This window comes from Nyctibius grandis, chromosome 2 (assembly GCF_013368605.1).
Source record: "Nyctibius grandis isolate bNycGra1 chromosome 2, bNycGra1.pri, whole genome shotgun sequence".
Classification (NCBI taxonomy): domain Eukaryota; kingdom Metazoa; phylum Chordata; class Aves; order Nyctibiiformes; family Nyctibiidae; genus Nyctibius; species Nyctibius grandis.
The window spans coordinates 126599003-126612570 of record NC_090659.1 but is presented as its reverse complement, the minus strand read 5'-3'; the positions used below and the strand labels follow the sequence as shown (position 1 = coordinate 126612570).

At 49.8% G+C, this 13568-nt stretch overlaps 1 protein-coding gene across 3 annotated transcripts in view; it reads left to right on the top strand.

The window, feature by feature from the left end:
- The window catches only part of SLCO2B1 (solute carrier organic anion transporter family member 2B1), a 70526-nt gene extending 61159 nt beyond the window's left edge, over positions 1–9367 (top strand). For all 3 annotated transcript variants that reach the window (XM_068418981.1, XM_068418984.1, XM_068418991.1), the window contains 4 exons: positions 3314–3483; positions 6405–6469; positions 7155–7275; positions 8802–9367. In XM_068418981.1, coding sequence (XP_068275082.1) covers positions 3314–3483; positions 6405–6469; positions 7155–7275; positions 8802–8976 — 531 coding nt within the window. In that variant the 3' untranslated portion in view covers positions 8977–9367. The remainder of the gene's footprint in view (positions 1–3313; positions 3484–6404; positions 6470–7154; positions 7276–8801) is intronic.
- Positions 9368–13568: the final 4201 nt, after the last annotated feature.

The following is a 13568-nucleotide window of genomic DNA, read 5'->3' as shown; positions in this document are numbered from 1 at the left end:
CAGGACACGGTTGGCTTTCTGGGCTGCCAGCGCACGTTGCCGGCTCATGGTGAGCTTTTCGTCAACCATATTGAGCTTCTCATCAATCATTCCTCCAGCTCCTGCTTTCACTGCTATATTACACTTTTCTTACCATTTTCAGAATCTCTCTGCCAGTGCAGGGACCTATAGCACTCATTGCCTACTGCTTTCCATGTCCCAGATGCCTGGGTTTCTAAAAAAACTCCCATTGTGCAGGAAAGCTGGAGAGGGACTTTTTACAAAGGTATGGAGTAATAGGATGAGGGGGAACATTTTTAAACTGAAAGAGGGGAAATTGAGATGAGATCTTAGGAAGAAATTCTTGGCTGTGAGGGTGGTGAGACCCTGCCCCAGGTTGCCCAGAGAAGCTGTGGCTGCCCCTTCCCTGGTAGTGTTCAAGGCCAGGTTGGATGGGGCTTGGAGCAACCTGGTCTGGTGGAAGGTGTCCCTGCCCGTGGCAGGGGGTTGGGACTGGATGGGCTTTAAGGTCCCTTCCAACCCAAACCAGTCTGGGTTCTATGATTCTATGAAAACCTGCAATTTTGTGCTCAGCTTTGGTGCAACCCTTCCAGAGGAGGCTTGCACAGTGCAAGCTTGGCTTTAACACTCTAATTTGAAAGCTCTTGTAAAGAGCTGAAAGCAATTTGCTCTTCACATCGCCTAATATCCCCAAATTTCATGGGCAACAGCAGGAGCATTCAAACCTTGCCCAAGAGCAGGACCTCTTGGTTATTCTCCTCTCCCCACTTCACCGAGTGGTTTTTCCCAGCCCTGGTGCTGCGTCAGCCTCCTGGCACTGCTGCACAGATGATGCATCTCACAGAGATGGGCCACCAGCGCCTTTGTGGCTTGCCCCAGCTGCTCAGAGGTTTTTGCAGCTGGGATCATGCTCCCTGCTCTAAAATTCTCCAAGGTTTCAAATGAAAGGGGCAGAGCCCTGCCTTGTGACTCCATCGTGTGCATCTCCAGCCCTTTGTCTCCGTTTGGCTTTGTGCAAGAGCCCTAAATACCATGACTCCAATTCGCTGTAAAAGGTGGCAGTTGCACAGATCGAATGAGTTTTAATTTATCTAATTGTATTTTTGATAACTGCTTTGGCCCAAATTCATCTCAGCTATCATAGGCACTTATCTGTGGTGGGTCCTCTGGAGACCCACCTCTCCCTCCATGACTGTAGAAGGAGCCCACATGATGGGTTTGGTTTAGTTTGTTTCAGATGGCTGGAGAAGATAAATCCCAGCCTTAATTTAAAATATTAAATCCTCTTTCCTAGAGGTGGGAGGAGGGGTTGTCAATGACAGAATCAATCAGGTTGGAAGAGCCCTCTGGGGTCATTGAGTTCAACCATTGCCCTGACACCACCATGTGAACTAGACCAGGGCACTAAGTGCCATGTCCAGTCTTTTCTTAAACCCCTCCAGAGATGGTGACTCCACCACCTCCCTGGGCAGCCCCTTCCAATGGCTAATGACCCTTGCTGAAAAGAAATCACAGAATCACAGAATCACAGAATCACAGAATCAACCAGGTTGGAAGAGACCTCTGGGATCATCGAGTCCAACCGTTGCCCTGACACCACCACGTCAACTAGACCAGGGCACTAAGTGCCATGTCCAGTCTTTTCTTAAACCCCTCCAGAGATGGTGACTCCACCATCTCCCTGGGCAGCCCCTTCCAATGTCTAATGACCCTTGCTGAGAAGAAATGCTTCCTAATGTCCAACCTGAACCTCCCCTGGTGAAGCTTGAGGCTGTGTCCTCTTGTCCTATCGCAGGTTGCCTGGGAGAAGAGGCCGACTCCCACTGCGCTACAACCTCCCTTCAGGTAGTTGTAGACTGCACTAAGGTCACCTCTGAGCCTCCTCTTCTCCAGGCTAAACACCCCCAGCTCCCTCAGCCGTTCCTCGTAGGTCAGACCCTCCAGACCCTTCACCAGCTTGGTTGCCCTCCTCTGGACTCACTCCAACACCTCAACATCTTTCTTGAAGTGCGGGGCCCAGAACTGGCCCAGAACTGGAGGGGCTGTGACCCCTTTCATCCCAAATCTCCTCCTGTGCTCTCAATGGGGAGTAGTTCCTTGTGGGTCTCATTTACAGGCATTGTCCATGCCGCTTCCCCAAGCAGTGATGTGGGAATGGGGATTTGGGAGACCTTGGGCTGCTCTGGCCTCTGGGATCGCTCTTGTGCAAATTGCCATCCCGCTGTGAATGTGTCCCCCTCCAGCAACAAGAAGATCATGCTAATTTTATTTAAAGGTTTCTTCCAAAAAAATGAGCTTTCTTGTTTAAAAAAAGAGGAATTGTGACTAAAATCTGGAGAAAAAGAAACAAAAATCCATATTTCCTCGCCCTGGGGCATCTTTCCTTTGGTAACGCTGTGCCAGTTATTTATGACCCTCTCTCAAAGGTGAGGTTTTGCATTTTCCCCTAGCAAGTGTTTTCTGATTTAATACTCCCTTGAGCTTGGGCTCTGGCTTTGGTTGCCAGCTCTGCTCTACACGTAGCCCCTGGATGAAGGGTCTTACAGCAGGAGACAAGCTGGGTACAGGTGAGGGAGCCCAGGCTGCTCCCCTGGAGATTTTCTCCAAAAGATAGTTTACAGGCCAGTAAGCTCACACCAGGTTTGAATGTTTTATCAGCTGTGGGTGAGATTATTCCATGCCAAGAGTCCAGATTTATGCAAGATGCCAAAGAGTTCATCTGGCAAATGATGACGTTGAAATAAACCTGTGTGTAAGCATCTTCACGCGTGAAACACGGGACTGGAAGCACGAGCAGAGAAGGGTTGCTGCAGGGTGTAGGGAGGCATTGCTGGGGCTCACACCAACAAGGCAAGGATGCGACTGGGTTGGGAGCACTTCCAGGTGCCTCTGGAAGCACAGAGAGATGAACCAAGGTAGCACCATAGACGAACCAAGGTACCACTCTAGATAAACCAAGGTACCGCAGTGGTCCCAGCTTCATCTGCTGTGCATGCTCATCCGTGTGACATCCTAGCAATGCCGGTGGGACCTGGTGGGACTGGGACCTCCTTTCAGAGATGGCAGCATGTTGGAGGCTGGAAGTGGGGATGGGAAAATGTGTCTCCTTATCCACTCAGTCTTATCTCCAGCCAGCTTCATTGTATGTGTTTCTTCCCCCCCTGCTCTCGGAAGTGTTGAGTGCTAATTACTGCTAATTATTTACAGATAAAACCTAAACACCTTCCCTCCTGATGACAGCTGGCAGCTACCCCTGGTATCTCCATAGCCCTGAGCAGATGAGCAGCCTGTGGTTTTTCTCTCCTCTTTGCAGAACTACACCAACTGCAGCTGCATCTCCGAAAACAGGCTCGCGGGGTTTGCCAAGCCCGGGACCTGCGGCACCGGCTGCTCCCACCTCTTCCTGCCCTTCGTGGTCCTGTCCTGCCTGGCAGGGATCCTCGCCAGCACGTCCCACACGCCATCCTTCATGCTCATCCTCAGGTGAGCAGACTGGGTTGGCCATGGTCTAGGTGCAGCCATTCCTTTAGGCGCAGCAGAAGAGGCATCCAGAGGTTGTGTTTGGAAAACCAAGGGGTCCTTGGATTGGAGAAGAAAGTTTTCTCCAGCTACGGGATTGGAGGGTTAAATCAGCCCTAAATTGCACCTTGTGCCCAGTTCCTCCCATTGCTTTCACACGGTTTTTGCACACGTTGGTGCAGGGAATGGGGAACGGGGCTTCCCTGTTCCAGTCACCTGGCAGCGCATGTGGTTGTCCATCTTCTAGCGATAGGACAAGAGGACACAGCCTCAAGCTTCGCCAGGGGAGGGTCAGGTTGGACATTAGGAAGCATTTCTTCTCAGCAAGGGTCATTAGCCATTGGAAGGGGCTGCCCAGGGAGGTGGTGGAGTCACCGTCTCTGGAGGGGTTTAAGAAAAGCCTGGCCATGGCACTTAGTGCCCTGGTCTAGTTGCCATGGTGGTGTCAGGGCAATGGTTGGACTTGATGATCCCAGAGGGCTCTTCCAACCTGATTGATTCTGTGATTCTAAGCTATGTCTGGCTCGGGAGCAGGCTGTGATTTGCTAGCAAAGACCTGGCATGTCTGGGCAGGACAGAAACCTCGAGCAGCTCCAGTTTCAAGTGTTGAAGCATGAGAGACCTTCAGGACTCGCTCTTACAGACCCTGCACTAAGAGAGCTCCTACTGCCCTCAGACTACAAAGACTCATCCAAGGTCTCTTTGGCTGTTGCTGCTGATCCCTGCAGAGTTAAGCAGCAACTGGGAGATTTCAGGCTGCTGGAGGCTTTATCATGGAGCCACCAGCACTGCATGGCCAGTTGCTCTTGCAGGCAACACGATGTTCACCAACAGGCTCAGGCAAGGAGCAGCCGGTGGGGGAGTGGGTGTTACACTATGCCAGGCCCCCATGGCACCTCCACCCATAGAATCACAGAATCACAGAATCAATGAGGTTGGAAGAGCCCTCTGGGATCATCGAGTCCAACCATTGCCCTGACACCACCATGGCAACTAGACCATGGCACTAAGGGCCATGTCCAGTCTTTTCTTAAACCCCTCCAGAGATGGTGACTCCACCACCTCCCTGGGCAGCCCCTTCCAATGCCTAATGACCCTTGCTGAGAAGAAATGCTTCCTAATGTCCAACCTGAACCTCCCCTGGCCAAGCTTGAGGCTGTGTCCTCTTGTCCTGTCGCTAGTTGCCTGGGAGAAGAGGCCAACTCCCACTCCACTACAACCTCCCTTCAGGTAGTTGTAGACTGCACTAAGGTCACCTCTGAGCCTCCTCTTCTCCAGGCTAAACACCCCCAGCTCCCTCAGCCGTTCCTCATAGGTCAGACCCTCCAGACCCTTCACCAGCTTGGTCGCCCTCCTCTGGACTCGCTATACAATTGTAACAAGACCACGTTGCCCTCAGCACCCTCATTCCTGGTCCCAGCACAACCTTCAGATCCAGCAGCCATCCCATTCCTTCTCCCCACCCACGGCTGATACCTCAGTAACGAGATGCACCGTTAATTCAGCATTAATTTATCACAGCAATACTTTGGCACTTTTTAGTGCAGCTCCGCGTTAAGAAGTTTAATTACCTTCTTCCATCTGATGGATCCCACTTGAACACAGCCTCCCTTCCCAGCGCAGAGAAGCAATTAGGACTCTACTTTCCCACACCCTTGGGAAGGTGCCTACGGGGCAGGCTGGAGCCAGCCTCGACACGAGCCCCAGGCTGGTGGGGCTGGAGCCTGGGATGGGCATGAGAGGCTGAGGTTGGGGCTGTGCTGCAAGAGAGAGGAAAGTCAGGGGGGAATCGCTGTGTTAGTCTATAAATGATATTTCCAAGAGCATTTCGTGGTATTTCTAGGCACATTTCTGTGGTCGAAGCACTCCAAACAGTTGCTTTTTAGGGAAAAATTGTGGTTAAAACCTGTTTTTACCTTGGCTCCCAGGCATTAAATGGCCTTTTATGCCATGAGTGAGCTACGCATACACCAGGCAGTCAGAGAGGAGAGGGAAGCTGAATCCCCTGAGGTGGGATGACCTGGGGGTCCTCTGCCACCCAGTCCTCTCCCATGTGTGAGCCCAGCAGGAAACACAGCCTGAAATATTTATTTCAGAAAACTGGGGGGCCACCAAAATATACACTGGGACGTCCCACCTCAAGAAAAAGCCACTTCCTCAAGGGGTAAAATCACTTTTCTCTTGCAGTTACAAAAAGCATCCATTGTATTGCTTGTGTTTGGCAGAGCTAGTGGCTGTATTGGATTCTGTTTGCGCGTTACTCGTACGGATTATTTAAATTAAAAGCAAAAATACTTTGCTGGGCTCCTCCCTGTCTCCTATAGAGTTTGGTAGGTTTTTCAGACCAAGAAAAGGCGGTGGTAAGCTTCTAGCCCTAATGAATGAAACGTCATCATTTTTGCTGATATAAATCAACATTTTGCTGATATAAATCAGCATATAAATAATTTTTGGAGAAGAGGAGGCTCAGAGGTGACCTTAGTGCAGTCAACAACTACCTGAAGGGAGGTTGTAGCGCAGTGAGAGTCGGCCTCTTCTCCCAGGCAACCAGCAATAGGACAAGAGGACACAGCCTCAAGCTTCGCCAGGGGAGGGTCAGGTTGGACATTAGGAAGCATTTCTTCTCAGCAAGGGTCATTAGCCATTGGAAGGGGCTGCCCAGGGAGGTGGTGGAGTCACCATCTCTGGAGGGGTTTAAGAAAAGACTGGACATGGCACTTCGTGCCCTGGTCTAGTTGCCATGGTGGTGTCAGGGCAATGGTTGGACTCGATGAGCCCAGAGGGCTCTTCCAACCTGGTTGATTCTGTGATTCTGTGATGCCAGGGAGGAAAACATCCATCTTTGCAGAAATGCCAGAGTGAACACTTTCCATTTTGTTTTTCAGGAGCATCCAGCCCGAGGACAAATCGTTTGCAGTTGGGATACAGTTCATGCTGCTGAGAGTTTTAGGTAAATTAAAACGTGTTGAAATGCCGTCCTGGATAATCGTGGCAGCTCTTGGGGATTCATAGGGATTTCATCCCTGAGCAGCCCCAGGGCTGCAGAAGTGCTGTTTATTCAGAGTTTCAGACTGATCAAAGCCTGTCCTGAGCCAGACCTTGTAGGGTCTGGGGGGCTGCACATGGTAACGAGGGGACAAGTCACATCTACTCAGCTAAATAAAAGGGCGGGGAGTAAGTTTGGATCCAGAAGGACAGCCCTTGGCTGTGTGCAGATACTCCCATGTTTGCCTCTGGCGTATCAGGGTGGCTGCAAACCGTGTCCTGTGATCCCACTAGTTATTTTTCTTAGGGTGAAAATTCATTTTCACCTGGATGCCCCCAGAACGTGCCACTGCAGTCGTTGGAAGGAATGCAGTGCATGAAGGAGGTGAGCATCATTCCTGGGATGAGGGATGGTCCTTTATCAAAGAGCAATAGGAAAGAAGGACCTTCAGCATCTTGGTGGGGTGCAAACACACAGCCAGCCCTTGGCGTTCTGTGCAGGACCAGTGGCTTCATTTGCCACAGCAAAGACGACCATCTCCAGCCATTTTCCACATTCTTAGTGCATGGGAAAGTAACTAAGGTTGGGTTTGTCCTGACAGAGGTGCTCCCGTAACATAACAAAACCTTCTCTGTCCCTCTGCTCCCAGCGTGGATGCCGGGACCCGTCCTGTACGGCAGCGCCATCGACACGACCTGCATCCTCTGGGAGAAGAAGTGCGACAGGAAGGCAGCCTGCAGATACTACGACAATAACCTCTTCAGGCAAAGGTAGGGATGAGTGGTCAGGATGAGGGAAACCAAGGGGGAACGTGCCATCAGGCCACCTCCGATGTGGCATAAGTTGTTGTATACGCCATGGTAAGCAAACAGGGACACTCACATCCCCCTGGCCAGTGCTAGCTCCCAGCAGTGCTCAAGAATGGTTTGGAGGGAAGTCGTTGGCCCAAGCCAGAGCCATGCCAAGGCCCATGCTAACTTCATGCTATGCTGCGACCACAGAAATCCACTTCCAGGAGCACTCCCTGCATTATAGTGAGAACAATCGTTCACTAGAACAACCTCCCCACGGACGTGGTGGAGTCCCCATCACTGGAGGTTTTCAAGATGCAATTGGACAGGGTGCTAGATAACCTCATCTAGGCCCCCTTCCCCATGAAACCTTGGACCAGATGATCTTCTGAGCTCCCTTCCAACCTGGGCTATTCTCTGATGCTATGATTACTTATTTCACCAACATAGACACAAGCAACCTGTCCTGATGCCTTCTTCGTGGAGGTAATGCAGCAGCAGGGGTGACTCCAGCCTCAAAGCTGCCTGTGAGGTGGTGCAGAGTCCATGCAGGGTGTCTTGCACCCTGGGGTTCATGTTCCAACAGAATGGCCCAGCTTGACATGCAGAAGACACCAAATCCAGCCTGTGCACTGTGGGGAGGTTGGAAGGGAGCTGTAGGTGGTCTTCCATCTCCACTGCAAATTCTTCACTGTTGAATGACTCACTGACCAGTAGCTGCAGCAAGTCCTGTTCACCTTCAACCCCAAGATATGCTTTTATATGCCTCCTTCTTACCAGGAGATATAGAATCATAGAATGGTTTGGGTTGGAAGGGACTTTAAAGATCCTCTAGTTCCAACCCCCCTGCCACGGGCAGGGACACCTTCCACCAGACCAGGTTGCTCCAAGCCCCATCCAACCTGGCCTTGAACACTGCCAGGGAGGGGGCAGCCACAGCTTCTCTGGGCAGCCTGGGCCAGGGTCTCACCACCCTCACAGCCAAGAATTTCTTCCTCAGATCTCATCTCAATCTCCCCTCTTTCAGTTTAAAACCATTCCCCCTCGTCCTGTCACTCCATGACCTTGTAAAAAGCCCCTCTCCAGCTTTCCTGTAGCCCCTTCAGGTACTGGAAGGTGCTAGAAGGTCTCCCCAGAGCCTTCTCTTCTCCAGGCTGAACAACCCCAACTCTCTCAGCCTGTCTCCATAGCAGAGGTGCTCCAGCCCTCTGAGCATCTCTGTGGCCTCCTCTGGACTCGTTCCAACAGCTCCATGTCCTTCTTATGTTGGAGGCCCATAATTATAATGTAGCAACAAAGAGAAGTGCATCTTCATAGCTACTCCTCTTTCTGCCACCCTTCTCAGGACTGAGGCTTGCAGCAATTGCTTACCCACAGCTGAATGTGCCCAAGGAGCCTATCCCCATGCTCAGTATCTGCTGGGTGCCTGGGGACATTGAGTGTTGGTGCTTGGTGCACATAAGAATGCCCTAGCTACCCTGATTTATTGTGTTTCCACACCACAGGTACCTTGGTCTCCAGTTTTTCTTTGAGGTGGGCGCTTTCCTGTGCTTTGTGACTGTGTACGTGATTCTCAGACGGCAGGAGAGGGAAACCAGCAATGCAGCAGAGACAAAGGCAGAGCCAGAGAAGGAGAAACTGGCAGGAAACTCCATAAAAAGCCCAGAATCCAATGTGTGACACCAAAAATGTGAATTGCAAATGGAGATGAAGCCATACAAATCACCCCATACCTGCACTGTGAAGGACGGATGCTTGGAGCCATGGACAATGGGGCTGCTTCCTAATCTTCTGGGGGGGGTGTACTACTTCTGTACCGTCATGGGAGTCTGTCCATATGCTGTTCTACACCTTCCTCCTCCATCTCAGTGGTACAGCTTGCTCCTTCGCATGGATTAGTCCACACACATTAACCTTTTGGACATGAAGTCTTCTGGAGTTATGTCCTCCAAAGCATTTGTTCCTGCTGACAGTGTTGGTGATGCCAGCACTGAGCATTAGCCATATAGCTGAAGTGTTTTGGGTTATTTTTTTTAAATAAATCATTTTTAATAAATGGTTTTGTACTGAACCCATACATCTCTGTGAGTGATGGTCTGTCCTTGCCCCCAAAACGTCAGTTATGCTTGTTCCTTTTGCTCTTGAGTTGTTAGATGGTCTCTCTTCCTTGAAGGCTTCATCCAGCTCCAGCTGAAATTGATGGGAGTTTTGTCCCAGGCTGTGGACCGTTGCAAGGACCAACTCACATGCTTCACCCAGCTGCTGTGTAGATGCTGCTTTGGTGGCAAGGGGCAGGGATGGGGACATTGGTGAGGGGAGAATATCAAAAGGAACCACAGGTCCAGCCCAGGAGAGGAACTCCAATTGCCACAGACTTGTCACATTTTGGCACCACGGCCACATTTTGCAGCAATAATAATAATAATTCTTATTTTTGCATTATCAGTACTTGTCACAGGAATTTAGCATGTGAGTGTTAAGGCTCCTTCCTATTTTCCAGTTTGAGACAGGCAGGACTTTCCCCAGGGTTGCAGGACCAGAAAGGGAGGTTGAACCCAACCCTCTTGCAGACTGGGCAGAGGTTGTGGCTAAGCCGTTTGACCACAGAGCCAGACAGTCTTGCTGTGCCCCTTGAAGGAGTTACTATCAGTTGCAGCTGCAATTATGGGGTGAAAGTTGAGTCTGGTGTTATTTTGCTGCAGTGGCCTCTATTTTCTACGTTATTCCCATCTCGGAGCTTCTTTCCACCCAAGCACAAATTGTGTTGCTGGTCTCATACGATCAGTGTGCAACCACAGACCGTTGGGTAACTTGTAATTTTTGGCTCCAGAATGGAATTCAGTAGAGAAACCAAAACTTCTGAGTTCAGCCCAAATATGCAGAAGGAAAAAAAAACCAACCCCACAGTGGAGAAAACTCATTAACTCCTCACACCCTGGCAACTAGTCCTATGGTAAGGTCTGGGGTGTGCAGAGAAGTACTGTGATGGAGGGTGGAAAGGCTGGTGGTTAGGTGGTGGAGTCACCATCTCTGGATGTGTTTAAGAAAAGACTGGACATGGCACTTCGTGCCATGGTCTAGTTGCCATGGTGGTGTCAGGGCAATGGTTGGACTCGATGATCCCAGAGGGCTCTTCCAACCTGATTGATTCTGTGATTCTGTTTGGTGGCTGGTTTAGATATTTCACCAGACTGTTTGGCCAGCCATTTGGAGAGACCAAATTAACATACCTCAGAGTAACAAACCAATTGTTTTTTTAGGGTTTCTTTTTTCAGTTTGTTTTTTTTTTTATATATTTTTGTGCATTGCTTTCATCGAGGAGATGGTTAAGAGAGTCTACACCCCTGTTCACAGGCACCTACACTCAGAAGTGACTTCTGGCTTAAAAGAAGGTGTTAGAAGACAGACGTGAGAATGGATGTTGAAGAGATGTAGGTGGACCCATTCAAGGGAGGACGAGTAGCATGTGCTCACCATGAGCTTCGGAAAGACAAATCTGGGGGAGTTTTGCACTATTCTCAGTTTTCAAGCCGTGACTAGGTAGCATCTGTTTCTAAAACAGACTAGGAATAGGAACGAGGTTCTTTGGACAGGAGTAAGGAAGACATGGGCCATGATGTTCACAGTGGTCCCTCCAGCTCTTGGCAGCCCATGGATTTGTGGCATCCTTGCTGCATCCGGCAGAGAAGAAGGTTCTTTCCTGGCTAAGCGCAAGTCCTCAGCTCGACGGTTTCCTGCCTTGTTCAGCACAACCTCAAGTCCCTCCAGGGTACTTTCCAAATCACAACAAACTAATAACAACACAATTTGTTTTGTATGGCGTGAAAAGTTGAGAGCTGCAATGTGCTTTGCCAGGAATACCCCTGGATGGGGTTGCAGAATGACTTCATTAAGTCAGAAAGGCTGCATCTCCCAACCATTAGGACAGCTGACTTCAGATGAGGACCAGGACACAGCAATTTGTCTTGTAAGCTATTTTGGGTGCCAGGCTGGCTGCACCATCCCTCGGCCGTCCAGCTGGAGCAATGGCCAGGTCTGCTGGGCTCATGATAGATGCAGAAGCAACCCACAGGATGGCCTGACCAGCTCCATCCCATCATGGCCTGTTCTCACTGCTGGGCTCAGGACTCTACATCCATTTTCCACTTGGAAAACTCCTATCACATCATATAGAGATTTTTCTCAGGCAATGCACAGTCTGGTACAGCTTGAATTCTTCCTTTCCTCATTCCCCCTCCAGCAGAGGGGAGTTTCCTGTGGGTAAGCATCCAAGGCAATTGCAAACAGGGCGTCTTAGCTTTGTGGTCAACTATAGGCCTGTTATTATGTTTTTCATAGAATGGTTTGGGTTAGAAGGGACCTTAAAGCCCATCCAGTTCCAACCCCCTGCCATGGGCAGGGACACCTTCCACCAGACCAGGTTGCTCCCAGCCCCATCCAGCCTGGCCTTGAACACTGCCAGGGAGGGGGCAGCCACAGCTTCTCTGGGCAACCTGGGCCAGGGTCTCACCACCCTCACAGCCAAGAATTTCTTCCTAATATCTCATCTCAATCTCCCCTCTTTCAGTTTAAAACCATTCCCCCTCGTCCTGTCACTACTTGTCCTTGTAAAGGTTTTGCTGTGGTAATTTCCATTAATTTGGTCTGGAGTTTCTATAAAGAGAAATAAACCCACTTTTTCCCCTTCTCCTCCTCTGTGCTCTTTAAGAACACTCTTGAAAGGAACTGATTTGCAAAAGAAGATTAAAAAGAGGCAGTTTGGAAACACTGTCAGCAGGGAGGGATATAAAAACCAGGAAATATGAAAAGTTGTCAGCACCAAGGTGGGACGGGGAGAGCAAGGGGCAGGTAGGAGGATTGCAAAAAAAAGGAAGCAAAGGAAGGTGTAGCATCAACAAAATCTACCCTGTGCTGTTCTACTGTCTTCATTTAGCCCACACCCAGGGGCTAAACAATAGCAGTTTTTCTCTCACCCAATGTCCCTTCCCCAAATAAGGAGGGGGATTGGGAAAAGGAGGGAGACTTGTAGGTTGAAGTTAACCAGATTTAATGAAATTAAGAAATCAATATAAATGACAACACAAACCAGACAAAAGTACACTCATCCACAGATCACTGGCAAGTTACTCCAGGAATCACAATGAAAGGAGAAGGGAGGAGAAGGGAGGAGGAGAAGGGAGGAGAAGAAGGGAGGAGGAGAAGGGGGGAGGAGAAGGGAGGAGAAGGGAGGAGAAGGGAGGAGAAGAAGGGAGGAGAAGAAGGGAGGAGAAGAAGGGAGGAGAAGAGAGCTGCTTGAACCCGGCAGAGATAAATACCAGGGCGGTATGAGGGATATCTCTGCCTAGAAAGCCATAGCACCTCTCTTTTTTCATCCAATTGTCCTGGGATTAGAGCCCTTGCTTGGGGCAGAGGAACCCAGATTCCAAACTTCCATCTCCATGAGGGTTTTCAACACATTGCGTCTTGTAGACAACTGCACTGGTGCCGTTCCTGCCATTTTAACCCCTTCCCACTAAACAGACTATCTGCTGGGCTGTAGTCTTCAACTCATGGGTATTCACTGTGGGTTCAAACCTCTGCAGGCTGGAGAAGAAGAACATCAGCAGAGTTTGCCAAAGACTCAGTAAACCTGGTTCGTCGCTGTCTATCTGAGTGGGGAAGGATCCAAGGCATTTATGGAGCTGAGAGCTACTTTATAGCTAAGCATAATGTTCATTCTTCTGGAAAAGAGCAAAGCTAAAGCTTTTAAATAACCTAGCATCCCCTTGGTCTATTTATCTCAGCTAGATCTCTCCCCAGGGTGCTCCTGGCCACCTCTCTGCTGCAATCAAAGCCCAAAGGTTGTCTGCTGCTGTTGAAGGAGTAGGTTTTTCAGCAGAGGGGATAGGGATGATCTCATGTAGATGTGGTGACTGTTTGCAGAATGCCAACAAAAAACATGTATCAAAACCCATGAATGTTTCTATTAAAATTCACTCAAACTGCCTCCGGCAACCTGAAATCTGTCCCCAGAAAGCGCTCATTGAAGAGACACAGTTTGTAGCAAAAACACGGAGAATTGCTGTGCCTGGCCATAGCCTGGGACTGAGGCAGAGCTGCGAAAGATATCCAGTCCCCAAACTGGGGAAGAGGAAGGTGAATAATTCATGTAAGTATATACAAAAGGGAGAAATGCTCAGTTTAGGAAAGTCTGGGGAGTTCCCACCAGGATACTGAAAAGATGAGCCAAGGAATCACTGAACTGCTACCAATTAACCCAAAAATTTGCAGAG